Source organism: Tiliqua scincoides, chromosome 3 (genome assembly GCF_035046505.1).
Source record: "Tiliqua scincoides isolate rTilSci1 chromosome 3, rTilSci1.hap2, whole genome shotgun sequence".
Taxonomy (NCBI): domain Eukaryota; kingdom Metazoa; phylum Chordata; class Lepidosauria; order Squamata; family Scincidae; genus Tiliqua; species Tiliqua scincoides.
This window is the reverse complement of record NC_089823.1, coordinates 55730091-55758057: the sequence shown is the minus strand read 5'-3', so window position 1 is coordinate 55758057 and position 27967 is coordinate 55730091. Positions and strand designations below refer to the sequence as shown.

Here is a 27967-nt window from a genome sequence, read left to right as displayed (position 1 = left end):
GGGCCTCTGGGGGATGTGAGCCCCCTGCCGGCGGTGCGGTGTGCCTTGTGAATTATCAAACAGAACATGATGGTGTGCTTTTACAATTTTAGAGCCTTGTCTGTGTGCTGTGTGATGAAAATGTTTAGGTGCTGCTTTAGAAAAAACAAAGTTGTTCCAGACACAAAAGTGATGTCTTCAGCTTCAGTTTCCCTCTTCATCCTCCCTGTGTACTTAATCAAGATGTTGTGTGGTTACTGAGGCATAGAATTTGGGATACACCTGATTTACTGCATTAGAGTGCCAGAATGTTTTCTATGAATGTACAGTAGGCTGCATATAGAGAGTAAAAAAAAAAACTTTTCTTATTTTTAGTAACATGCAATTTCATTTAGAGTGTTTTGAAAAATCTGCTAAGAACAAAATTTGGAATGGTGAATGCTCTTGATCCCTAAACCACCTTCTTCCTTACAGAAAGATACTTATAATAAAACATCAGGGTAAAAAGCAACACTTTGTTAAAGTAAAAGTCTCTTTACTATTAATATACAAATGGTGGAGAGTGACAAATAATTGATATAACTGTAATCCATACTTTTGACGTCTTTCATAAATACAAAACTTCAGCATTTGCAGTATCTTTTTTTTTTTTTACAGTTTAGATATATATATGTACAGCATTTCATAGGGACATAAAATTTGGAACCGATAAACAAACTTGCTCCTTATCCTTCACTGATGGCAGATACGATAGATGGACTCTTGAAACAACAAGTTGACAAAAAACGGGCATGTTTTAGATTATACTGAAAACAGAATCCAAACTACATACCCAAACAGTCATTGTAGCAGAAACGCTCTCCTTAATCTTGTCCGCAGTCTATATATCTGGCATGAGCAATGACATTCCTCAAGTATTTTGATTCTCATTGTATATACATTCAGAGGTTCTTGGGATTGCAACCCAAATGGATTGCAAGATCTGTTTTGCCCCGAAACCTCCTTAACATTCCTCTTCAAAACATACACAGGCCTTTCCCTTTTTGGCCAGTCATGGCACCTTCTGTTTTAGCCGCTCTGCCAATTTGTCCATCTGTTGCCTCCATGTCGCCTGCTGCTCACTCTTTGGCTTACCTCAATCCTTTGCATATGTTCTCTTAACATATCCTATTTTTGTCATCTTCCTTTTCACAGCATCACAGCAATACTAATTTCCACCCGTGTTTTTAAAACACACATCTTACAAGACACATTGGACATTAATTTGCCAAAGTTTAGCCATCTCAAATTCACTTATTTCCATGAGAGGGTTAAGCGAATGCTTAACTCTCCCCATTGCAATGAACAGAATTTAAAATTGCTGGACTTTGACTGAAACACGCCCATTTTATTTCATTTCCTAAGGCTGGGAAAATGACTATATCTCAGACTTGAAAATCCACCAGAATGGGACCCACAATACCATTTTTAAAAGGGAAAGACACCTGACAACCTATAATTGATCCAAACACTGCTGTGATAACTCCCAGTTGGATCAACAAATGTTCGATCAGGTTCTCATAACTTGTATATGAATACCTCATTTATACATGAATATGGAAAATATTGAACATTCTGTCGCCTGTTGTTGCTTTGCATTATCACACAGTTTCATTATGTGACACTTTACAGTCCAAATTACTTGAAGGGAGTTCATAATATGTAAAGGAACTTCTCTTTAAAAGTAGATTCTTCTTAAAAGTATATAAACATTGACCTTAACCATGACTTTTTTCCCCACTGTAGTCACCTGCAGAAAAATGAACTTAAAAGCAAGGAAATAGACAAAAATACACACAATATGCATTGTATAGACAATGGTCTTACTATTACCATTGGTTGTTTAGAGAAAAACACAGTCCATTTTTTATTTTAACTTCCAAAAGATATCAAGATTTAGGATTCACTCTGATGTGACAATGAAATCCTCTTATATGCAAAGGGCTACTTTGAGATGTAGCTACAGACTTTCTTCTGAAAGACATCATATCCTATCAAACGAAATAACCTATAGGAACCCTTTGAAGTTGAATAATTTTGTGAAAGGTGCTACATTTTTCTCCCATAGAGTGAGTTGTGTGACCATAGTAGCCTGATGCAGAGGTCTTCTTGCTGCCCCATGCACAGAAAGAATTGGACTGCATGCTGCATTAAGGACAGTGGGTAAATACATTTCTTGTGATTGCTGAAGCAGAGGCAGTGAATTCAATACTTGCCTTGCAGGCAACACTCCTATTTTATTCTCCAAAGAAAAATGAGGGAGAGTCCTCTGATCCTTCACTGAAAGGATGGACTAATGTTTAGAGAAAGGAATCTGGAAAACAACTTGGCTGGCTGTTTAGCCATATGATTGCTCTTAAAAAAAAAATGAGGATTTGGTCAAATGAGAACAACCCTCAAAAGACCATAATGCTAGCTCTTTTCACATGGTCAGTAATGCACAGTGAACATGTGTGGAGGAGCTGCATTGATGGGACATGTCTCATCCCAAATTATGCATTTTCTGTGCAATGCTTGAAGGAAGTCCCGTAACTGTATGAAAAGGGGACTCCTTAAAGACATTGATGGGCTCCATCCACTCACATTCCTTGTACCCCGAGGAAAGCCTGAAAAGGGCTATTAATGTGGCTTCTACTTTTTTCCTTTGATATTTTTGTGTGTGGAAGATGGCACCTTGCTGCAGTTTTTGCCTTTGAAACTTCTCATTCACTGGTAAACTCCTGACTGAAACTTGAACATAGAATTCTATACACACATTTAGAAACATACAAAACAAATGCCAACGAAATGGTTGCTTCACCACATCTTAGGTACATCTGGGTTTTTAAGAGTGAATGTGGCTGAATAATACGGTGGGCAGCTTTATTTGCATTTCTGAGAACAAAAGCAAGTATGAGTATCTTTATTAATCAAAACACAGATCCACAGATTGTGGAAGGAGAGCTTTGTTTTGCTTCCTCAAACTGAGTGGCATGCTACCAAGGCACAAATACATCTTAATTATCTACGTAACAGGTGACAGGGAAATAACTCAATGTTTGGCACTTAAAGAACTGATTTCACAATCATAAGAAAAATGGCTGCTTTTTGATATACAGTTCAAAGCCTGAAAATATTTAGGGAATTATATTTATGATGAATCCAATGATTACGAATCATCGTAATGAATCCAATGATTAGGATTCAGCATAATGAAGGTAATGTTCAATGTTACCTTTTTATTGTATTTTATGGTAAAGTTGTGAATACTTATGGAGAGACAGAAACTCCACTCCTATAAAGCTGTTCATGACAGATGATTACATTCTTGCATAACTCAGTATGGTGGTATTTTTGTTAGCTCAGCATTAGGATTGCCAGGTATTCCTTACATTTCAGGCACTGAGATAAAAACCGCAAAGGGATGATAGAACCATTGTGCCTGGTCCATAGAAAATGATAGAGCTGGGTTACTTTGTAATAAAGGTTGTGCATTATCTTCTAAAAATGTCCTAGAATAAAGAGCATTCTCTTCACATACGAACATCTGACCATCTCATTTGGCACAATGAACTAAGGCCTGTTTGAAATTAATGTCACATCCACAATGAGCATCAAAACCACAGTGCACATTTCTGCCTCTGTTCATTATTCTTCATTATATGTCAGAGACTGTCCATTGAAATGGTAATAGGTATTGAAATAATAATAAAAATGTTATGAAAACCAACATGTTCTAAAACAGTCCAAATACATTTTAATAGGGATTGTGTTTTTTTGTGTTCTGTAAAAGTAGCGATGTATGCCACTGTTGAATCCATAATGCTGAATCCATTATTAGGGCATTACTTAGTTGCAATTTTGATAGGTGAGATATAGGCCAATAATTTCATCAGCCCATGATTTTTAAAGGAATAGAGTGATTTATAAAGAATCTTTAAAGGAATCTTTAAAGAATCATGATCAAAGAAATCAATACATTTAAAGGAATAGTTCTGTGCATCCCCAGACTAAGTCCTTGCCATTATGTAATGCTCTTTGCTAAGAAGCATCTTATCCATTGCTACTGAGCGGCAGCAGATAGTACATTCATGCTACAATCCTATGCACACTTTCCTGAGAGTAAGGCCTGTTGAAAACCATAGTACTTACTTCTGAGAAGACAAGCACAGAATTGTGATCCCAGTCTAACTCACTCCCACACCACCACTATTTGTCAAGGAACACCAAAGATTTAAGGGGCTGAAAGGCCCAAAATTGATATACTTTGACCTTACATTACTTTCTACCCAATCCTATCAGTGGATTTACAGCAGTGGAACACTTTACTACAGTCGTAAATTGGTTGCCAATGTAATGCAGAAATGCTCTTAACTTGACCCAGTATCTTGTCAAGCTAGCAGCCTGGACTCAACATCCAAAAGGAAAATTTCTCACTTATTGAACTCTAGCAGTTTAAGAGATCTGTAGTAACATGGCCCTAAAGAGTTAAACCTTAAAAATCTTCTATTATGTGATGGAGCTAGACTCAACTATTAAACTATTTTTTCCTTGTTCTTTTTAGTTTTTAGCTTAGTTGTGTTCTGCCTTACAATAAGGAAGCATGTTTGATTATTACAATAAATAGTGAGTAAGAGTTATTACTTTGGGAATGAAGGATCCTACACAAAAAGATCAATTTCTAAACCCATCAAGGAAAAAGATGTCAGAAATTATCATTATTAACCTTAGCCACCTATGAATGACAACAATATGAAAACGACCCCAAAATGTTCTTCATCTCTTTCAGCCAAATTGAGCCTAAAGGCATCTGCATTCTCCATATATCAACGCTGTTTGAAGCTGTCATAAGTGTTTTCTAGAAGGGTAAACATTCTACATTTTAGGAACATGTGGGTGAAGTTAAACTGGTTTAAACTGCATTACATCATTATATACCAAATACAAATTCAGTTTGGGACTAGGACTTTTGCTGGATAAGTCATATTTGCTTCTATTCCCTTTGACAAGAAGGGAGATAAGGACAGAAGGTATTCATCATTAGATTTATTTCAAACTGTTACTCTTTGTTTTGATAATTTGAAGTAAGTGCTGCAGATATAAAAACTAAGTTTTTACCATACTAAAGGCATTGTTTAATCATTGTTAGGAAATTATTTTTCTTTTAAAATTATGTTTCAGAGCATGAAAAATAACATTAATACTTATTTTTTAATCTTTCCTGTTACATTTAAGTCTTTTCCTGATAGCGCCAAATTTTAAAAAAATTATGCGCTATTGGAATTATTTCTAAACTAAAAACAGAAAGGAGCATAGAAGTTAAATAAAATGCTTCACATTTTACATCAAACAGTTTAATATTAGGCCCTGAATCCAAGGAGCTATATGACTAGTTCCCTACACCAGAGGAAGTTCTTCTGAACCCAAGAAGAGTTACAAAATCAGCGGGGCTGTTCTTATGTTCTTATCAGTTTATGATAGGCAGGTAGAAGAGACTATTTTTAAAGGGGGGGAGCAGTGAAAATCCCACTGTACACAGACACCCCTAACACAACTCTTTGGATTCTGGCCTTTGAGTTTAGATGAATTAGTTATATTAAAACAAACACATTTATTTTTATACTAAACAAATGGAAGGAAATAGTGCACAGTATTAGGTTTGAGAAATAGATTGAGGCAACTCAGTTGAGCTTGTATTTATTGTTGTAAGATTTCCTTTGAAGCTGAGTGCTATTATCATAATTCAGGTTTCTTTTCTCACAAAATAAATTTTAACATTTTAGCTTACATACAATCTTCCAAACATAAATACAACGTATCTGAAGCACTGAAATTTATGTGGACTTTGATAGTTAGGATGTGATCAATGCCGTCATCAAAATAGGTCACACCTCTGTTAAAATCTGTACATCAAACCTTGGAACCCTTCATTGCATTTCTGAACCAGTGTGAAAGTGCAGGGCTATCACTATGCAAAAGTTCAGTCTATCCTTGTGTCAAAAGGTCAACTGCAGCTGAGGTCCCTATTTAGCCTTTGCCAGCCATAGATATCTAATTTCTAACTGAGACTGATATATTATATATATTTATATATATTTATATTTATATATTTTTTTTCTTTTTAAAGGCAACCAAAATCTTTTAAAATTGCAAATACAAACAAATATAAATGTATATGGCACTTTCTCTCATGGGTTTAACTTCCATTGTAAGAGATGCAGCTGTCTCATGAACAGTCTGTGGCTACGGGGTATTCTTGATGTTTTATAAATAGATTTCTTCAGCAATAAAATAAATTACAATATTTATATTGGCTGATTTGCCAAACTGAGACCACGGGACTGATGTCAGCCAGGACTATAGACTAAAACTATTGAAAGAAAATGAAAACGGACATTCGATAGAAGTAGTTTGAATGACTTCTATGAATTATGCCATATTAAATTGCCCAGAGACCTAAGGTCAGCTGCAAAGTTTTGGTCACAGATTTATTTGAATCCAAATGCTTTTCCCCCCACTCTAGACAGCTGTAGTAGTTGTATTATGCTTTGCTATCATCTTCTTTTGACTGGATGATGACATTAGAAACTTTGATTTCTATAGTATCTGAATTTAAAACTTCTTTTCCATTTTCTTCCTTTAATGGCAGTTTCCTGTGATAAAATTAGAAGAGACAAGATATTACTAATTGAAAACCATGCATTTTGAAAATTATGCATCACTGATCTTTAAAGATGTGTTGTAATTGTATCTTATGCACTTTTCTATACCTTATCCAGTTAAAAATGGTTGTATTCAAATTTCATTGAAATCAATAGGATACATTAGTTGTGACTGAATTAAGCCTTGTTTGCTTCACAGGAATGTAGCAGAACTACCCTTAGCAATGGGCAGCCCAATTCTGAACTGCCTGGGGCACCCAGGCTCAGCAGCACTGAGAAGGGCTGCTGCCGGATCCTGCGTGCCCCAGGCTACTGCAGGAGGCACCTTGGGAGAAGGGAACTTTTGTCCCCTTCCCCCGGGTAAGGTAAGCAGCCCCACAAAGGCACTCGTGTAGGGTGCAGAGCCCTCCACGAGTGCCTTGGATTATGCGGAGCAAAGTTCCGCGGACCCACCTCCCTCCCTCTCCCAGCACATTTGAGCCTGCCCCCCTTCCAGCATCACGCCTCCGCATCATGCCTGCCCCCTGCCCTCTCTCTGTCCCTGCCAGCCTCCCCCTCCCCGGAACACCTCCACCCCGCCCCCGTTCCCGCCCCTGCTTACTGTGCTGCGGCTTGGAGGTCTAAGAGACTGCCAAGCCGCGGAGGTTGGGCAACTGCTGCATGCTAGCCCAGCACCAGCCGGCGCTGGGCTAGCATGGGCTGGAGCCTGGCGGTGAGGCTCGCAAATGTGCCTTACAGCACGTTTGCGACAGAGCTCAGCAGCATGGAGCAGTGCTGCCGAGCACAGGATTGTGCTCTAAGAGTGGGCAAAATCTAGAAAAAATATGTCTTGGATGTTGCAAGGAACAACAAAATGATGCAAGTTTCCCCAAAATTCTGGAGAAATGTTATCATTACAGTATTTTATTTGTTGTTATTTATTCAGCTTTATCAAGTTTTTCATACAAAGGATTGCAGGATTGAAACTTTGGACTCTCTCTTTTAAAACGAGGCTTTCTTCAATGCTGGGTCAGTAAAATGCTCACTTTTAACACTGGTCAAGATCTGCTGTTCCTTATGCAATAATTCTTATTAAACAACTTTATAAATTTGTATTCTTTTCTTTATTTACTTTCTTAATTGTCACATGATGGACTATTCTATGTAATTTTCTTGTTTTCACTTTTTTGCATTTGTTTAATTTAAAGTAAAATTTCCCAACATTTCAGTCTGATCAACATGCATCATATACATGATAGAGATCAGTAAAAATACATTCATCTCTGAATACTTAAGTGGTCTGAGAGTTATTATTCATTTGGGTTACAGAGCAATATCATATTGATTATTATACCTTGTAATGTATTATCACTTCCTCACTTTTATGATTTTCCCATTACAAATTGTGAATAGTATCTGCAAAACTATTAGAAGTTTTGCATACTCAAGTTACATACTCTGGTTCTGTTAATGGCGTTGTTTCATTGGGTTCATTTACTGGACTTCCATCTTCATGATTGGTAATTCTTTCATCCTCTGTTCTCATTTCAACTATTGGCTCTTTTGATCCATCTTTCCTAAAAAAAAATATTAAAAGATTCTTGAACTCAATTATTGTATTGTCAAAATATATTAGACTTTATTAATTGACCAAATTTAGTTTTCAAAAACATGGAAGAGATGGAAAAGTCAAATTATTGCTAATTTCACTTGTACAAAGCACATTGGAGTTATTTGTTAAATTAGTATTCATTTTAACACAGAATTAATATTTCAAAGATCAGCATTTCAAAATAAATGTTCTGGATAATTAATAATTTGATTACGTTTAACTGGGTGCTTTTTTAAATTATAGCAAATTCAAATTTCACATTTGATCTGATCAGCATGGAAAATAAGGGCATCCATAGATGTAGTTGCAATTTTTATGAATACATGAAGTTGCTTTTCCTTAATACATTATGCATTGTTAATGTAAGGTGATAGTAAGATCTTTAAAGCAGTACCTAAATGCTTGAACAGAAACTAAATGTTTGGTTGGTAATACCTCATGCTTGAAATGTAATTTTGGCCTTAGTGCAGTGGTTACCAAACCGGTGGGTCGCGGCCCACCAGAGCAACCAGAAGCAGGGCATTCCCCCTTAAATGGAGTAGCCCTCAGTGATGGTGCCACAGTGCTTGTGCTTCTGCCGTGAACAAGGGACTTTTTCACTTACCTGGGGGGCAGATTGAAAACCAGGAGTGAGTTCCCATAAGAGATAAGCGCTGTTTAGAGCAGCAGGGAGGCCTGTGGAGGGGGCTGTGAGCCCCCTGTACCCTGCTGAAGGCCAGTGCTGCCCCCAGGTAAGTGAGAAAGCCCCTTTGTCATGGTGGCACCATGATCGCTGTGAAACCAGAGCTGCCCCCTCCCCATCCCCGCAAAGACTGTAGGAGTTTGGAAACCACTGGCTTAGAGGCTGCCCTGTTCAGGGTCAGCAGACCAACTAAGCTTCCCTGACGCTTCCTTCTTGTTTCCTTCTTTCATAGGGGTTGACTGTGAGGAGCTGGGAGATCTGTGAGGTGATCCTGGGTTCGGAGCTTGGGTGGTTATGCCCAAAGGACAGCCCAGGCAGATGACTGTCTCCTACAAGCTAGGGGCCCACACTTGAGAGGTCATAGAATAGACAGGATCCACTACATCAATCAATAAACATGACCCTTAGTTTCTACCAAAACTGTTGTCACGCGTGTTTGTGTGGGGGATACATGGGCAGTAGTATACAAGATAAGAATCTAATGCTTGACATGAGTTGAATGTGTTCAGTTCAAAGCATACTTAGGTCAGAACACACTTGGGTCTTTTCCAGGGAAGAAAGGTGGGATAGAAATACAATAACAAACAAACATACACGTTGCATGTAGTGTCATGAACATGCGTGAAAGAAAAGTTTTATGCAGCTGCTGATGCTGCAGTTGGAAGGGAGAGACCATGAACTTGAGACTAGTGGTGGTTCTTAACCTTTTTACCTCTTATTGTTTTGCTACTGAAAATCACGATGTCCTCAGCTGCTTTTATGCCCAAGTTTGAAAAGGGAGAGTAGCTGCTGGAGAGTGAGTTTCAGTCCCGAAATGGCCTGAAGAGAAAGGGTGAAGTTCCATCTCTCCTCCCCTCCCCTTCATCTCCTTTCACAGTGTAGTTCTATACGTTCATTTAGAATTTTGGAGCTATGTATAATTTGCAGTTATACTTGTCTTTGAAAGTCGGGCCCTTTGAAATGTGGACACTTGGAGAATAGTCAAATACATGGCTACTCAGAAGCATTGAGTCCAGTGGTAAAGGTAAGCAAGAATAGGATTGCAACTTTAGTCCAACATAAACATGCACAGCAACTGCCTGTTCAGCTGTAAACCTAATCATATTTAACTGGAAATAAGTTCACTGGATTCAGTGGCATTTAATTCCAAGTCAGCATGCATAGGTTTTAGCCAAGAGGATCAAAGATCTCAGTAGACCACCTGACATTTAACATGTGCCCCTGTTTTCAGAACACAATTTCAGAAACTGTGTTGATCATTTAGAAAAATCTTTAATCCCATCATTGAATCAGCACAGCAGGCAATAAAAATGATGTAGTTAAATGCTGCAAAAAAGACATTCAGTAGTAATCTCAGCATAACAGTGGAGATGCCAGATTCCCATTTGCTAGCCAATTGTCTCTAAATGTTGTGACTGATACTCACAGATATGCAGCCTTTCCCTCTTCCAGCTCTTTACTCTTCCCACTAGAGCCGCTCTTCTTCCCACAAATCCTTCTGGTGATGCACATTAGCAGTCCACATTGCCGCACAAAGAAGCAGCTGACGTCAGTCACGACAAGGATTAATAAAAGAGCAGCTACTCCCAGTCCAATGACTGCACCCAGTCCAAGACCATTAAAAAGAGTGTCTTGAAAACAAACAAAACAGACCGTTAATCTGCTGTGAAGAGTTTACAGGTTCAAGTGCTTTAGGTAGATCTTAAGCACAAGGTGTTAAAGTACAAGGTCTTAAAGTAGTACAGAATATTCTAATAAAGCTACCTTCTACTGTATATACAGTACTGCTATTGATTTCAAGAGTGGTGATTATGTGCAAACTGGAAAGAGTGGTTAGTCTAACGGAAACGATCAGATTATTTAGCTACAGATTTAAATATTGATCATGCATGAAAGAGATGATCAACCTAAGAAATCCCTGCACATTGCCACCTTGGGGTGCTCACATGTGCTTGCACATCCCTTGCTTGGAGGACTGGTGGGTGGGCGAGCAAATGAGTAGACATGTCCCCATCCCCTTTACTTACAAAGACGGAGCCATGCAACCTCCTTGCTCCACACCTCTTCTGTTCAAAATGAACAAGAGCAATGAACATGCTCATTGCAAACAGAAAAGGCACAGAGTGGTGAAGATGCACAGTGCGATCTTTGTAGGTATAAGGAAGGAGATGGGCTCCAGATCACCTGCTCTTGCCTACTTGGAGTTTCATAAGCACCAAGTATGTGGGGCCATGTGATTTGGAGTTACAGCAGCTTGCTTTGTTCTTCTTCCCTTGGAAATTGTTGCAAGCCTCTTCCTACTTGATCTTAGCAGATCAAGGGGCCTACTGAGGTTGCCTACAGATGTGCAGGGGGCTTGTCTGTTTGTTGCCTCTCCAAGGGTGTCCAAGGATGCTGCTCTGCACAATCATTTCAAGTCAACTTGTGGTTGAGCCACCTCTGCCTGGCCACCTGCAAATGGGCTGTAGCTCATTGGTAGAGCTCAAACTTTGTGTGCAGAATGTTCCAAGTTCAATCCCTGGTATCTCCAGGTAGGACAGTGTGATGTCCATTCCTGCAGCCACCTCCCCCCCCCCCAGGGGTTCCCTTCCTCCTACCCGCTGCTTGGGAAGAAGTAGAGGCGACAGTCCAAGTTCTGTGTATGCGATTTAATTTAGTCAGCACTTTGACATTCATGAGTCCGCGTTCCCCTCTACTTAACAAGACTTTCTTCTCATAGCCAACTCCTGTATTCTCACCGGTCTCTCACAAACTCGACGTAAGGGAGTGTCAAGGCTAGATACCTCCAAACACCCACTTCCCTTGCTCGGGTCTCTCCCCGACACATCTAGGGTTCCTCCGGGATGGTAGGGCGTTCCCTTTCCTCGCCCTCTTCCTCGTCCTCCAAAGGGACTGGCTCCAAGGTGTCCCTCAGGTCGTGTTTCCCCGGGCTCTCTTTCTCCCTCTTCCTTGTCTCGCATCCCTCTGAGGCAAAGGGGAGTGGCCTCGTTCCTTTCACGGGCCCCCTTCCATTCCTCCCATCTCTCTCCTCTTCTTATACTTCCTCCCCAATGCCTGCCTACACCCTCTTCCGGGCCTCTCCTTTCCATCCCTCCCATTCTCAAGCCGGTGGGGAATCCCCGCCCCTCCGCAGCGCGCCCCTCCGCCGGCCCACTGGACACCGCTGTCACCGGCCACCCCCAACTCCCACTGTCACCCATGTGGGCGGGAGGGGCGTCCTGCCTCCCCAGTGGTGGCGATGTTGCCACATGGGGTCGCATCGCGGTGGAGGCAGCGAGCCCCGTTGGTGCCATCGGCCACCCGGCTGCAGGTCCTGGGCGTTCGCCCCAGCCACACAGCCCCCTGGAGGAAGCTGCCCTGGCCTCTTCTCCAGGTGAGCTCCTGCGGCCCGGCCGGGACCCCACGGGTGTGTCATCCCCATCAGGGTTCGCGTCCCCGTGACAGACAGAAAGGAAAAATTCCTTTCAGAAACCCTGGGGAGCCACTGCTAGTCAGAGTAGATTATGCTGAACTTTCATAAGAACTTTGGCAAAACCTCTGCTTAAATCTTGAGGCAAGAATTTCTCTGTCTCAGCAGATATGCACTCTACGGATTCTTCATTTTCCCCTCCTCTAACCATTTTATAACTCAAGACAATTTAGAGGAGTTTACCAAATCAGGGCAATTTTGCTGCTTTGCTAGACTGTTTTGTTTGATTTTCTTCTTTTTTTTATTCACTATCTAGGAACAGCAAGCCTCTACTGTCAAGTGAGCAACTGGGAATTACTGTAAAATTACAGACTGCAATACTAGGCCTTTGTTTACTAGCTTACTTGTAATTTTAGGAGTCTAACGTGTAACACTCACAGACCTTGATTAATGACTCTGTCAAACTAAATAATTGGTTTGGCTACTTGTAAAACATTTGGGCTTCACTTTAGTTAAGTGGTTATTCTAACCCAGATTTCCTGTAATTCCCTATGTTCCAAGAGGTAATACTTCAGTGATGTCCCCTTTTGTTACCGTGAAATTCAACACTTTCCTGCAGATGGTACCTGTTTGCTAATTAACAGACACAATGTCAGAAAACAAGGTAAGTTAACACAATACAGGATTTTAAAAATGGATTTAAATTAGAATTTCCCAACTGAGCATAATTTTGTGGTCACTTACACATTGGTTGCAACCTGGATAATCAGCCTTGCATAACCTGCTTGGTTTAAGCTTTCTATAAGAAAACAACCATGACTCTAGTCCTTTAAGACCGTGGTTCCCAAAATTTCCTGGGTCACAATGCATCCATCTTGGATCTTGTAAAACCATCTTAGATTGCAAGAGATTTTTGCAAGATCCAAATTGCTGGGGCCGGGGGGGGGGCAGGTGGGAGGGGCCACCAGGGACATCTGCAGAGCCCCAGTGAGTGTGCAGTGACACCCTAAACTGTTGCGACTTGCACTTTGGGAACCCCTACTTTAAGGAACAACTGCTTCAGTCTTATGTATACTTAAAGGAAGCCTCGCTGAATACAATAGTATTTACTTCCAAATAACTTACAATGGAATTGCCTGGTACTATTCCAGATTGGTTAAGTCCAACTCCTTAATGATCACATCCTGAACCTTTTGAAATCAGTTCAACAATAAGTCTATTGCAATTTTGTAAAAGCCTCAAGTAGGACCCAGGAACTCTGGGCATTGAGGGAACCAAGAAAGAGGAGAGATACAACAAGCAGGGAAAAGAACAACAGTAAATTCATAGGCGAGAAGCAATAAAGGCAGGATTAGGAAAAGTGACATGAAGGAAAGTAATCAGGGTAAGAATGAAATAATGCCCACTGCTCTGCCTACTTACAATATGCAACATTTTGTTACTCAGCACTTGATGCCTTGCAGGTGATTATGTAAAATGGGCCCATTGAAAAGCATTGTGCGGAGATAATTTGAAACTATAGGAAAGTTCTGTCTATGTAGAACGTTCAGTGTTTGATCTATGATAGCGGATTCAGGCATGCCATAGATGGTGTAATGGTGAGTGATGCTGCAATCTGGATGTTGCAATCATTGCTTAGTTAACATGGATGTGTTTACTGCTCTGTGTGTAATATATAAATTATTTTTGCATGTTGAGTATTTGCATTATATTTCACAGCCTGTGGATGTCAGCAGTAGATGTTCTCGCTATCAAGAAACATTAACAATGCAATCCTATGCAATTGAGTTCAGTGGGATCATTAAGTGTGCATAGTCTTGGTTTAAAATACTTTTGTAGAAGAGGAAACTGATTGATCTGAGACTGAGGCCCAAATCCTAACCAACTTTTCAGCACTGGCATAGCAGTGCCAATGGGACGTGTGCTGCATCCTGCACTCACGGAGGCCACCTCAAAGTAAGGGAATGTTTGTTCCCTTACTTCGGAGTTGTATTGCCCTTATGTCGGTGCTGGAAAGTGGGTTAGGATTGTGCCCTAAGGTTTTTTTGTTTCCTTTTTTTATCATGGGTCAGCACATGCACAACCATTCAACTAAGGACCAGGGATGGGGAATCATGAGTCGTGGAATCAACTCTAGTTGCCAAAATGTGTATTTTTAATGACTTATGGCAACTTGAGTCACACATGTCAAAAACTGGGCACTGATTTAGGACTCAGGTGTTTTACCCTAAAATGAAAAGACTCAAATAGACTCAAGTCAAGACCCACTTTTGTGTGTTCTTGTGACTCTGTTTTGTGTGTGTGCTTGCTTGCTAGCTTTCCCCCCCCACCGTTTCTGTGACTCAGCTTGTTTCTTGAAAAGACTCAGACTTGAGTCAAAATGACTCAAAAAAATGGCTGTGGATGAGTTGCGACGGCCACCCAAGTCCTCACGTAACTTGAGTCGGGGGGGGGGCGGAGACCGGGGACTTGATTCTAGATTTGGTGCTGTGGCTCCAGCACACCCTTGCTAAGAACCAAGCTTCATGTTACACACAAATGCATGAAATAGTAGCCCAATAGCTCCTTGCCTGCCAGGAAGTCACTGTGAGTGGAGAAATGGCAGGGGAAAAGTCACTTAATCTGTTCTTCTCCTGCCATTTCCCTGTTCCAAATGGCTCTATCCTTAAGATACTTCTGCCCCTTCAGGATGCCAAATGCATGCTTGCATTGAATGTGTAGTATGACGAAAATTATGACCTGTAGAAGGTATTTCTACACACACTTCCCCACCACCCTCACCCATCCGAAGGTCACCTGCTCCTTCAAATGACTCCAGTTTCTTCATTGCTCCATTATTTCTTATGCCTTGAACTACCTGTGCAATTCCTCTTTTCTTAATTCAAATTCCTCCTGAAACCCACCTTTTTTGTGAAGGATTTGGTACAACTCCTATTCCCTAAACCATACTGCAACTAAGCCTAAATATGTGTACATGAAAAATGGCTTATTTTCCCCCATTTACAATGCGACCACTCTGTTCCTCTTTCTTTCCCTTATATCTTTTTTCTAGATTGCAAGCCTCTCAGGGCATGGACCTGCCTTATTATCTCTTTTAAAGCACTATGTCCATAGACAGAACATACTACTACTACGTTGTCCAGTTCCACATGGTTCCCACAAAGGCAGATTTTTATTTTCAAGTTTGAATGATTTTCACCTGTAGGTCTATAATTTCAATCTTTCAGTCTAAGCTCTCTTGAATAGTTGCTGGTTGGAATAAAATGGGATTACCCCATGCTTTCACTGTAGGAGTGAACTACAAATGTGATCGATAAGCAGAGTTCTGTGCAGACATCAGAGTGCTGGGTCTCAGGCAGTGAGTTATTTTGAAAGCAAAATTTCTATTTGTTTCATACAGATGTGGTCCACAACAGTGGGCAAGAAAAAAGGTATGTATGCAGTAGAGTGCATGCATGCGATATATATACATTTCTAGTTGAGTAAGCCTGACTTCTTCAATTGTTTTACTTCACATACATAGAAGTGATCAGTACAACGATGCTTTCGTTACAAGTATCAATTGAACATGAACAGATATGAACTTATGAATCTGTCTTGTACCGAGTCAGACCACAGTTCCAGCTAGCTCCGTATTATCTATGTTGTCCCCCAGTGGCTGTCCAGGGTTTCAGGCAAGGGTCTGTATCAGCCCTATCTAGAGAAACCATGGACTGAATTGGGACCCTTCTGCATTCATAGCATGTTCTATCATTGTTCAGCTGATCTTCCCCTATGATCCTTCCCATGTAGGCCCTTCCTAAAATTGACTGACAGTGCAACTGAAGTTGCTATTTGGTTACTTGCTAGAGCACTCCATAATGTTACAAAGCTCAACTGAATTGTTTGATGTCCAGACAAAATACTACTTCCACATATGATACAATTGTTCAAGCATTTTAAATATGTGATGAATTAATGTTATTAATTGATTGAGCAGAGCAATAAGTAATTCTGTTCTTATTGGCCATAGTACTGATGGAAATTTCATGGTCAAAGGACACAGATATGACCTCCTTCATTAAGGAAACGAAACAAGAGAGGACAGGATGTCAACATATGGTAAATGGAGTTTGTTGGAAGAGACAGCATAAGCAACACAATCTGGTGACAGAATCGAATTGCGTTGCCACAAAGAAAGATTTTATTCATTGGGTTACAACGATTCTTCAAAATGAACTAAGAGGATCTTTAAGGTTCTGTTCTCTTTTGTTTCTTCTGCTATCACTGGGGCAGCGTTCAATTTTTCCCCCCTTTAGCCTCCTTCCATTAAGAGAGAAACCTCTATGAAGAAGGCTCACTAGACACTTTAGCCAAGAGACCCTGCACATGTCTGATCTCGGAAGCTAAGCAAGGTCAGGCCTGGTTAGTACTTGGATGGGAGATTGCCTGGGAATGCCGGGTGCCGTAGGCTTATACCATAGCCTTTCGAGACTGAAGGTTGCCAACCAACTTTCTATGAAGAAACAAACTTTTGCAAAAGGGTTGCATTTTCAGATACAATCCCAAAAATATGGCTGTGTATGTGAAGAAATTCCTGTATCAACTTAGGCCACTTCACTCAGAGACAGTTTCCAAACACCCCATTTGTCCATTTGTATAGAGACATCAACAGCATGCAAAAGGGTAAGAAAACCTCCATTTAAAACACAATTCTTATACTATCAATGCACCATTGAAGAGACAAATGATGCTGGCAGGTTTGACCATGTTAATCACCTATTTGAGAGCCCAATCCTGGGCTCAGCATGTTGGCTTACTGCCAGCGCGCACTGTCGTAAACATACCGTAAGGCATGTTTGCGAGGCTTACTGCCGGGCGGATGCCCGGCCTCCACCACTCAGTGGTCACAAGGACCACTGAGCCACAGGAAGGTAAGCAGGGGTGGGGGGGAAGTGGGGATCAGGTGTTCCGGGGAGGGGGGAGGCAGGGAGAAGGTGGGGAGGAGGCGAGGCGGGGAGAGGGTGGGCGGGAGGCTTGCCAGGGGGGGAGCAGGAAGGGAGGCAGGTCCTGTGGAGCTCCACTCCACCAGATCCAGAGCGTTCATGTGGGGCTCGGCACCCAACACAAACGCTCTTCCCTCACCGCTGTGAATCGAGTAGCCCCATTGTGGAACTACTTCCCTTACCCAGGAGAAGGAGATGAAAGTCCCCTTCTCCTGAGGTGCTGCCCACGGCTGCCACTGGCACGCAGGATGCGGCAGCAGCCATTTTCGGTGCTGCTGCAAGCCACGTGCCACGGGAGCTCAGGATTGGGCTGTTCATCAGGAGGGAATATTTTAGATACCAGGTGGTCAGTGATGTTAGAGCTGATGACACTAGCCACCTGTTCAAGATCCTGAAGTTTATGCAGTGGCTTATGTATCTTGCACCAGAGCATCACTGAACTGGAACTTCTGCTCTAAATTTTTTGATGGAAAAACTACTCATGCAAGGAAAGCTGAATACTGATCACTTGCTTTGTAAAGCATATCTTTATCAATCAAATAAACATGAAACAGTAAGAAATTTAAAATAGGTTACTGGAAACATTCTCTGTCCATAATAAACATACTTGTATCTCTATATATTGCATTTTAATTCATATGTAATTTGAATGAGCTGGACATAAACATTTACACTGAAAATCACATTTCATGATAAGTTCTGTAAGCTAACCAATTCTTTTCAAAAAGTGGACTGGATCACAAAGAATCAATTTCAGCTCTTCTGTGGATTGTGAGAGTGATTTGTCCAATTTATACTAATTTCACCATTATATGCTTTTAAATATGAATAACATCATAAAATGCCTGATCTAAATTACTGTCAAGTTAATGGAACAAACCTGTCATTGCTATTTCAGGTTTTTAAAAAAATCACTTTTGTAAAATTCAATGGGAATTCTTTGGATAATTTTTGAACGTCTTATTAATCTGTAACCCTTCAGTTACAGATTTGTAGAGCTGAAAAGGCAGTTCTCAAAGTATTCCATCAATGTAGGATCAGTTTACATCAGAAGTAATTAGTATTAGGCAAGGTACCCATCTTGCATGTAACATTTTATATACATAAAGAACCTGCAGTCCTGATTCAGCTCTTGTTCCTATTATTGAGTAAAAATTTGGAAGCCAAATGAGGCTGCACCTATCCATGCACATCAAGAAGCACAGCCAACTAGTTCTATGGAGCCTGGATGAGTACATCTGATCAATAATACATGCAGAAGCAGCCTCCATAAGTAGATCTCAATTCCTGAATTGGCACATCACAGAGCATGTGACAGCTGCAACTCAGACTTATTAAATAATTGCAAATAACGGTATTAAAATATATGTAATGTAGAATGCATTTGGGGCCCAGGGTGGTGTAATAATTAGTGTTGGACTAGGACTGGGTTTAGATCCCCTCATATCCATGAAACTCACTTACAGCGCAATCCTGTCTGAACTGAGAGCTGGCGTCACACAAATCCTGACTGCTGAAAAAGTGCATTAAGTGCTTTCTGACAACACGTTGAGTAGTGCCCTGCTGGCCAGAGCCTTCTGTGTGTGTTGTTGGCTCTTCCACCATATGCTGGAGCAGATAAGCCAGTGGGAGAAGCGGGAGGGGGTGAGGCGTATTGGGGGACAGGGAGACTGTGAGAGGGTGAGTCTGGGGGCATGCACTGGATCATATCTTGCTTTTCTGCAGCCTCCTTGCTCCTTTTCTCTCCTAGGACATCACTAGCACAGTGATCACCATTGCACAGTGAAAAGCTTACAGAAGTGTAAAGGGATTTCAATCCCCTTTCATCTCCGAAGTCTCCCAATCTGCCCCCCCCCACGGATACAGCACACCCATTTTTACCACAGCTGCACCAGCGGGGGGTGGGATTGTATTATAAGTGATCTTAGGTTAGTCAGGATTTCTCAGAAACAGGTTTGGTAATCTAAATGGGTAAAAGGGTTACTCTGAGGTTAAAATGGGGGTGGCCGGTTTGTGCACCATCATAAGCTTCATGGAGGAAAACTGTAAAAAAGTGCAGAATTTTGTACAAGAAATCTTTGTGTAATTATTTATGAAAGATATTTAGATGTTTGCATATTCATATGTCTACCAACTATGCAATTTTCTCCTGCACAAATAGAAAAAAAGCTAATTCTTGATACTGGCATTCAGTGAAAGTGCTAACTTTGTTCCACACATGCTTAGTTGGAGAAACTTGTAACTTTGTTACAACTTGTCCAGGTAGGCTCCACAAAAGAAACATGTAATTTGCAGTAAAATGTGCAGTAAAATGTGCTTATGATGGTGCACAAAACAATTCATCAAATTACAACTGCAGCTGGTCCTATCTATGCAAACCCATCCCATCTTAATTGCGAGCACCTAACAGCGAGGAGAAAGCTGCCCTGTCAAATCCCTCATGGGCAAAACCACTCTGGCTCCAACCTGAGGAATCCTCCTGGTGACCTAGCTTTTTGGTGCTAATCCCTAGAAAGGGGACCAAGGAAGCTGAATTACTCGGCCCATCCCAAGCCTTGAACAGGTCATGCAGTTCAAGCCTGAGGGATCACTAGCCTGCAACCCTGAGCCAGACAGCTCTTGAGACAGGTTCTGAGTCTTTCTGTGATTCTCACTTACTTTGGGTAGACACCAAATCCCTACTACCTGTCCTGAAGTATACCTTCAAATCATGGCTGTCCTGGCTAAGCAACACACCTTAAAGTCAGCCTAGGGCAGGTGAAAAAACTCAAAACCAACAGCTGATAAAAGGTAGAAGCAGAAAAAAAATCCTATCCAGCCCTAATGGCGACCAGCTAATCCCATACTAGCACGACAGGTGGATGGGCTTGGCCACATGCTCTTCCAGTCTTGAAATGAGGAAGGATGAAGGCTATGTGCAAACTTATTTCTGCCCCCATTCTCAGCTGCTCAGGTGTCCAGTCCGATCCCATGTCTCATGCAGGTTGGAACTAGGCAGAGGATCACTCCACCCATATCCACGGGGAGGGAGGTAACATTACCTTCACATGCTTCAAAGAACCACAGCAGAGATATATGAATTGGCAGCATCATGCACAGAAAGAGGAGAGATAAGGCTCCATATAAAAAGCCTTCTCTTGCAACTTTTTCTAACAAGCGGCATGATATATTTTGAGACAAAAGTATGTCACAGTTAAAGTAGCTTTATAAGAATGCTGTGACAATTCTGATTGAATTTAAATCAGAAGGGAACAATAGACCTAATATTACACTGAATGGCAATGATGTTACTATTGTATCTTATTCTATGTCTTGACCAAGCGTATATGGGCATAAGACAGAAAGCGTATCTATTTGGGGGAATGTTCAGTCGTATTTAGATCAAATCTGAATACCAGCAAATACAGAGCTATTTTGAATTCTTATATCAAATTTTAGAACTGTTAAAGGAGCACTTCAGAGAGACACTTTTATATTCTGACAGAAAAGAGAAGGGAGCAACAGGAAAGACCAGCCAGTTGTAGAGAAGAATAAGACAATGGATGGCCTACTCTAATTAAAGTCAACCAAGCAAGTGTGCAGCCTAGTGTTATCTTGCACATGCCCGATCTCATCTGATCTCTGAAGCTAAGCAGGGTCAGGCCTGGTTAGTACCTGGATGGGAAACTGCCTGGGACTACTGGGTGCTGTAGGCTTATACCATAGTCTTTCGAGACTGAAGGTTGCCAACCAAGCAAGTGTGAGGAAAAGGGAGAGAAAGTATAACACTACCAAAGAAACAAGAAGAATACATCTAAATGCAATATAAGCCCAAGATCTTGTTTTAGCATCTGTTCATTTTTTAACATCCCAATCCAATGCACCCCCATCACCAATGCAGCTGCACTGAAAAGGCTTGTGCTGCATTCTGGGGAAGGGGGAAGTCCCAGAGGTCTCCTCTATAAGCCTCCTAAGCATGGAGGGGTCTACTTGAACCTGCGCCAGTGAAGCCAAGGGATCAGGCCTGCGAAGGGGGTTTGCATTCAGCAGCAGTAGCTGAACCCACCCCCTTCCTGTACTTAATCTACCCTCTTCCTGGGTCAGTGGGCTGATCCCAAGCCATGTGTGAGGCCTCTGTGGCCTTCTCGTCAGTGCTCTGGCAGGTTGTGGCTTCATGCGCTACCAGAGACCATTCTGCGACTGCCAACAACTGTTGTGAAAAGTTGCGTCATGAGTGGTGCTTTGGCTAAACAGAAATATCTTGTAATTTGAATGCATGCTATTGTTGTCAATAAACAGCATGATATTCTTATTGTCACATAATTGTTGGCTCCATCCCCACAACCGAATGACTAGCCGGTAGGTGTCAACAAATCTAATAAGAGATTTGTAACTTCCAGAAGTACAGACATATGTTTCCAATGGGAAAAAATGTGAAAAATGCCTCTATGGGTTGGTTAACACAGCCACAGATCTGAAATGCTTTATATGAAGTATGGTGTGGATCAGCACCACCTTGCCAAGTGCCACTGTATATACAGATAAATTTGCCACAATGAATATACTGTATGTCTAATTTGTACAGTAATATGAATGTATGCATATATGCCTGGTATCGCAATATGTTATATTTATAGTCTTGATGTCCTACCAAGTATAAAGAATTTTGGGCTAGCAACTGTGTAAATAGGCTCTAACAGTGCAGTCCTATGCATGTTTACTCAGAAGTAAGATACATTTTGCTTAGTGGAGCTTACTTACAGTGTTTACTAGGGTTACACTGTAAGACACTCTTTATGTTAGTGTAAAGTGAGAGAAAACTTCACTATTGCCTGCTCCACTTGTATTGCTGCAATTCTGCAGGCAGATCTTATTTTTAAGCATCCTACAAACAACTGTCCATGCATATTGGGTATGACTCCATTGTCCTCGATATGTATCCTAAAACCAAAGATGAGAGTCGTGGATTTGATGTACTATACACTTGGAATTCTTGAAAGACAAGTAAGAAAATAGTTTAATTCAGGAGTCTCCAAAACCTGACCCGGGGGCCAGATGTGGTCCGCAGCCAGCCTCTTTCCGGCCCATGGCCAACCTCTTGTCTCCTGAAAGCCTCTGGCCCACTCAGCTGAACATGACCAGAACTTGCTCTGATTATGTCTGGAGGGTGTTCTGAGGGCCAGAGCGGTGGAATGAATGAGCCCATTCATTCATTTATTCACTTATCTAAGTTCCATCTCTAATTTATTTATTTAAATTTTATATTTAAATTATTTTTCCAGCCCTCCACACCATGCCAGATATTTGATGTGGCCCTCTGGCCAAAAAGTTTGGAGACCCCCGTTTGGATTAACAGCCGAGTCCTATCCCAAATGCTGATGGAACACATGCTGCATCCAGTGGTGAGGTAAGTTAAAAAACGTTTTACTTCTGGATAGACCTTCTGGCCGCCTATGGGTCTCCTTGGTTCCACACCAAATATATAGCTGGCTTAAGTCCAAGGAATGAAAGGAGCAGGGTGGGATCCGTTGTTAGCTTTTGCTATTGAAATCAATGTCCTCCAGCCTGATCCTTAACCCTTGCCCCCACCCCAAACCACTCCTTCCCTACTTTGAACCATCCTTCCACCAACTTACTTGGGTCACTGGGGGCCAGGCTCCTTGGTGGCAGGCATGCGGAACTGTTGACCAGCTCCAAATCACCTGGTGGTAGCGTGCCATTTGTGATGGTGCCACTGTGTTTATGGCAGTGGAAGGCAACTTCCATTGTCATGACTGGCCCATAGAAATAAATTTTTGGCCTATTTATGCCTACTATCAAGGTGAATTCAATTAATGTCTTTATATTTCTCCCTTTTAATTCTGCAATTAAAAACCTTAAGTATTGTGTCACAGAATTGTGCATTGCTTGACTACAGAAGACTTTAGTGATGAGCTGGTGATTTTGTGAATTCCATTAGAATAGCATTTTGTTACTGAAATTTCTCTGGTATTTGATCTGGAATGGTTCCCTTTACATCTGCAAACTACCATTGATGCTGTCATTATGTGATGAACATGAATGTGATTAATACAGCTGTTTATGGTCACACAAAAACCTATGGGATATCATAAGAAGGAAACAAACGTAACCGTCCCTATCCCCTGTCTGTTAACTGATTACTATAATGGTGTCTGATGAAGAGATATACAGACACTTTGGATGAGGTATGAATATACTGTCATTCATAAATCACAGCACTCCCTGTCCTCCTGCATTACAAGTTCCTAATGAATACCTCTGTGTGTGTAAAAAAAACAAGGGTGAATGTAAAAACAAAACAAAAACACTTCTAATGTGGCACATGGGGGCTATGAAAAGTCCTATGGGAAGAGATTGTCCAGACAGTGAGTAGCACAACCATTACGGCAAAGGACAACATTCTATGGTGCAGTAAGAACATAAGAACAGCCCCACTGGATCAGGCCATAGGCCCATCTAGTCCAGCTTCCTGTATCTCACAGCGGCTCACCAAATGCCCCAGGGAGCACACCAGATAACAAGAGACCTGCATCCTGGTGCCCTCCCTTGCATCTGACATAGCCCATTTCTAAAATCAGGAGGTTGCACATACACATCATGGCTTGTAACCCATAATGGATTTTTCCTCCAGAAACTTGTCCAATCCCCTTTTAAAGGCATCCAGGCCAGATGCCGTGACCACATCCTGTGGCAAGGAGTTCCACAGACCAACCACACGCCAAGTAAAGAAATATATTCTTTTGTCTGTCCTAACTCTCCCAACACTCAATTTTAGTGGATGTGCCCTGGTTCTGGTGTTATGTGAGAGTGTAAAGAGCATCTCTCTATCCAAGTTAACCTTCCCATGCATGATTTTGTATGTCTCAGTCATGTCCCCTCTCAGGCGTCTCCTTTCTAGACTGTACCTTTTCTAATGATCCCAAGCATAGAATTGGCCTTCTTCACTGCCACCGCACATTGGGTAGAAACTTTCATCGACCTGTCCACCACCACCCCAAGATCTTCTTTACAAGAAGTAAAGGCAGAGTGATATTACTGTGTTGTCCTATGAATCTCAGTTTCTATGTTTCACCCATTAAAATAGTTAAGCACAAGGGGTACCAAAGGATGATATGATCAGTTAATGAATCCTGTAGCCCAATCCTACGTGTGTGTACTCAGAAATAAGTTCTGTTGAGCTCAATGGGACTTATTTCCAGGTAAGTATGTACAGGATTACAGCCTGAGGATACCTAAAATTTAGGTAAGTGCCATCACTATAGTTACGAGCTGTTCTAAACACTCATTTTGTCAGTTGAAGAGCATATTAAATATGGTAGAGTTCAGAGCATGAAGCTGCGACAATGGGTTGAAATACTTTAATATTTTTTCTCACAAGAAAGTGTTGGCCTTTGACATTTTTTATAGTGCTAAGAATTCTGTATAGACTATGCTTGCAGAACAATAGCAGCTTTATCAGTAATTTAAAAAAATACCGCTTAACAACTGTTACGTCACTTTCCTTTATTACAAAAATGACAAGGATTACATAAAATAAAATGGACACTTAACAAGTAATGAAAGACGTGCATAAAGTTACACATGTTTTGGACATTACACTTGGGAAGATATTGTGGGAGGTTACATTTACAATGTGCACAGTTTTGAGGAAGAGGTTTGACACATGATAGTAAGCATTTGTGGGTACTAAAAACCATAGAGACAGAATGTCAATGGAACAAGAATGGAATGAATTAAAAAAAAGTACACAATGTTTCATAAACTATTTTAAAACTGTATATTTCTACATCTGGAGTGGGTATTGCTCTGAAATAGCATTTTGAAGAAAATACTTAGCACGCTAACTCTCACACACACAGTACATGACTTAATATGAAACATACGCATACTTGATCAGATTTTTCTTTGCTTATGTTACAATGCAAGTAAGATGAAAGCACAATCCTATATAGGTTTACTCAGAAGTAAGTCCTATTTTGTTCACTAGGGTTCATTCCCTAGTAGGACTGTAGCGTAAAACTACAACCAATTTTATGCCAAAAGAAAGCACGTACTTTCCACCATGTTCTCAGTATTTGATTAGTAAGATCAAAATTCAAGAGTTCATCACATTTTTTTGATACAGACCCTTTGACATTTTTTTCCAATGGGAAACTGCTCAGCAATTTACCAGCAATTGCTTTCTAACCTGTATGCAAAAGGGCAGATAAAATGCTGATTGTATCATCATAAGAGTGCAATCATGGTTGTCTCCTTCTCCTTGCTCCAAGGGGGCAGCTTCATATCAAAGAGGTTAGGGTGGGACATGGCTCTGGGCCTGTGGATGACTAAGCGGATCAGACTCAAGTGGTGGCATATTGCAATCGCTCTTATTAATATTCAAAGCATATATACAAAAGATAGGGGTTGGGACCCCTCAACAGAAAACAGGATGGATCTCCAACCCTTGAAATTTTCTTTATCCCTAAGCGTGCTCAACCCCCCAAGTCTGTCTCGACCGCTTGGGCTCAACATTCCCCCTGGGGTAGAGGTCAGTGTGGGTACTGCAAAGCCTAACCAACAAAATGCTGCAGGTTCAGAGTGGGATTCCCTGTGGACTCTGTGGATGGAGGAGTGTACAGATGCTTAGCTCGTGGTTCTGGACTGTTCCAGGGTACCCTGTCCTCACATTTCTAGCGGGCTAAAGCCAGCAGAAGGATTCTTTGGGTTCCTTCTGGGTTCCTGCTAACTCTAGGGAGAGAGGCTTATGGGAACCAGCTTATTTGGTGGTCCTCATGCTGGGGGAGGGGATTTCCTTTCTAATATTACACTCACTGCTTCCTTCCTTTGGTCAATAACTCTCCTGCAAGTGCTTTGCTATGCATCTTTCTCTCCTCTCCTCTCAGTGCTTCCTCTCTGCCTTTTCCCCCTTTCACTTTGCCTACTCTTGGTTCTCCTTTCCCACTTTTCCCCCCTTTTTCCTTGTCTTCTCTTAGCTCTCCTTTTATCACCTTGCTTCCACCTCTCTTCTCCCCTGCACTTTTGCCTGGTGCACCTTTTATGGTTTGGTACCAACCATCAAGCTTTTTGCTGATTCTTTCCATCCAATCCCTCTGCTGGCTGGTGCCCAGTACTAATATCACCACTGAGTATCATGGCAACTGACTCTCAGTTTCTCTGCCCACACTGAGATTTTACTATTTCTAAAACAATATCATTATTTTGTGGTGACATGCCATTTTGAGCTTCAAGTGTTTGCAGCTATTTATAAGAGCAGATTTTGCTGATTGGAGGTCTCGATATTCTTTATGTGATAACAAGTCACATTTTTCAAACTTCCAGGAATTGCTATAGCTGAAGTTATGGTAGCTAAAATGACCAGGCTTGGCCCTCCAGCTGGTACAACATTTCCAGTGTTTGCCTGTCTCCATTAAATAAATTAAGTGCATTTTAAAAATTTAGGATAGCTCACAGTTAGATGATTTACTCATGGCCCAGTCTGCCTAAGTGCTGCTGCAGCATCATAAAAGTCATGCCACTGCCATGCACTTTGAGGCTACTGCTACGAAAGCTCTGCACACATGGCAGCTGCTGCTGGACGCTGCTCCTGTACAGGTAAGGTGGCAGTGGGAGTGTTTTGAGGGCAGGAGGAGAAGGCATGCGGGGTGTTTTGAGGGTTAGAGGGGGTGAATCCTGATGGCTGTAGCACATACTGAGATGCAATCATCAGATGCAACAGACTGGGTGAAACCAAGCTGAATGGAACCTCAAGAAAGGAGAACAGGAAAGCAGAAGGCTATCTCAAATCCTGCCTCCCCAGCTCTACAATTAGGAGAACTATTCATTGATAGTTATTTGTTATAGACAGAACTTGCATTACTGGCAAGGAGAACCAATGGAGATGAGATGTCTTCCTGTAAGTTCTGGACTTAAATCTTTATAGTAGTGCCCCATTTCATGGGACATGTCTTTCGGTTGCTTCCTGCTTTGAATTAAAATAGGCACTCCATATCTCTCAATGCTTAAGGCAGTGTTATTCAAACTATGCAGCGCGGCTCTTTAGGGAGGCGCCAGGAACTCAAAAGGGAGGCGCGGGATGTCCTCTCGCAGCGATACAGTCACACCCCTGGGCAGAATACGAGCCCGTCTTCTGTGCTTTTTTTTAAAGCAGAAGAAATGGGAGTTGCTCAGCTGCGAGAGTGGCTGCTGCCGCCCTGTACTCTTCTGCCTCCACTCCAAAGCTGCAGCCTTCTGTGTTCGCTCTTCAACTCCAACCCCCATCTGGCCAAGTACCGAGCATGCTCAGCTTGAAGTCCTTAACCCTCGCTGATCCTTGTCTGGTTGGTTCCTAGTTCCCAGCCTGGCATCACTTCTCATCAAAGCGAAATCTCTCTTTTCAACCCCCTCCCACTTTCCTGGGAGTAAGCCCCATTGACTCTAATGGGACTTACTTCTGAGTAGACATGCATAGGCTTGAGCTGTGCATCTCCTAGTATAGGAGACAAATCAGCTTCCTAACCAAACCCTTAGCAGCTCTGATATATTTTCATGGTCTATTTTTGTTTTCCCCACCAGCTGCTGGAAAAATTTAATTTCTTTAAATTAATAAAGGGTTCAATCCTATCCAAGGAGAATGGGAGAAATGACTAGATGGATTGGGGT

General features: G+C 41.5%; 1 protein-coding gene across 1 annotated transcript in view; it reads right to left on the bottom strand.

Moving 5' to 3' along the window:
• Positions 1-6538: 6538 nt before the first annotated feature.
• The window catches only part of NCAM2 (neural cell adhesion molecule 2), a 160588-nt gene continuing 139159 nt past the window's right edge, over positions 6539-27967 (bottom strand). Inside the window, exons 18-20 of the mRNA XM_066621290.1 lie at positions 10359-10563; positions 8096-8215; positions 6539-6650 (exon numbers count right to left, since the gene is read on the bottom strand). Coding sequence (XP_066477387.1) covers positions 6539-6650; positions 8096-8215; positions 10359-10563 — 437 coding nt within the window. The remainder of the gene's footprint in view (positions 6651-8095; positions 8216-10358; positions 10564-27967) is intronic.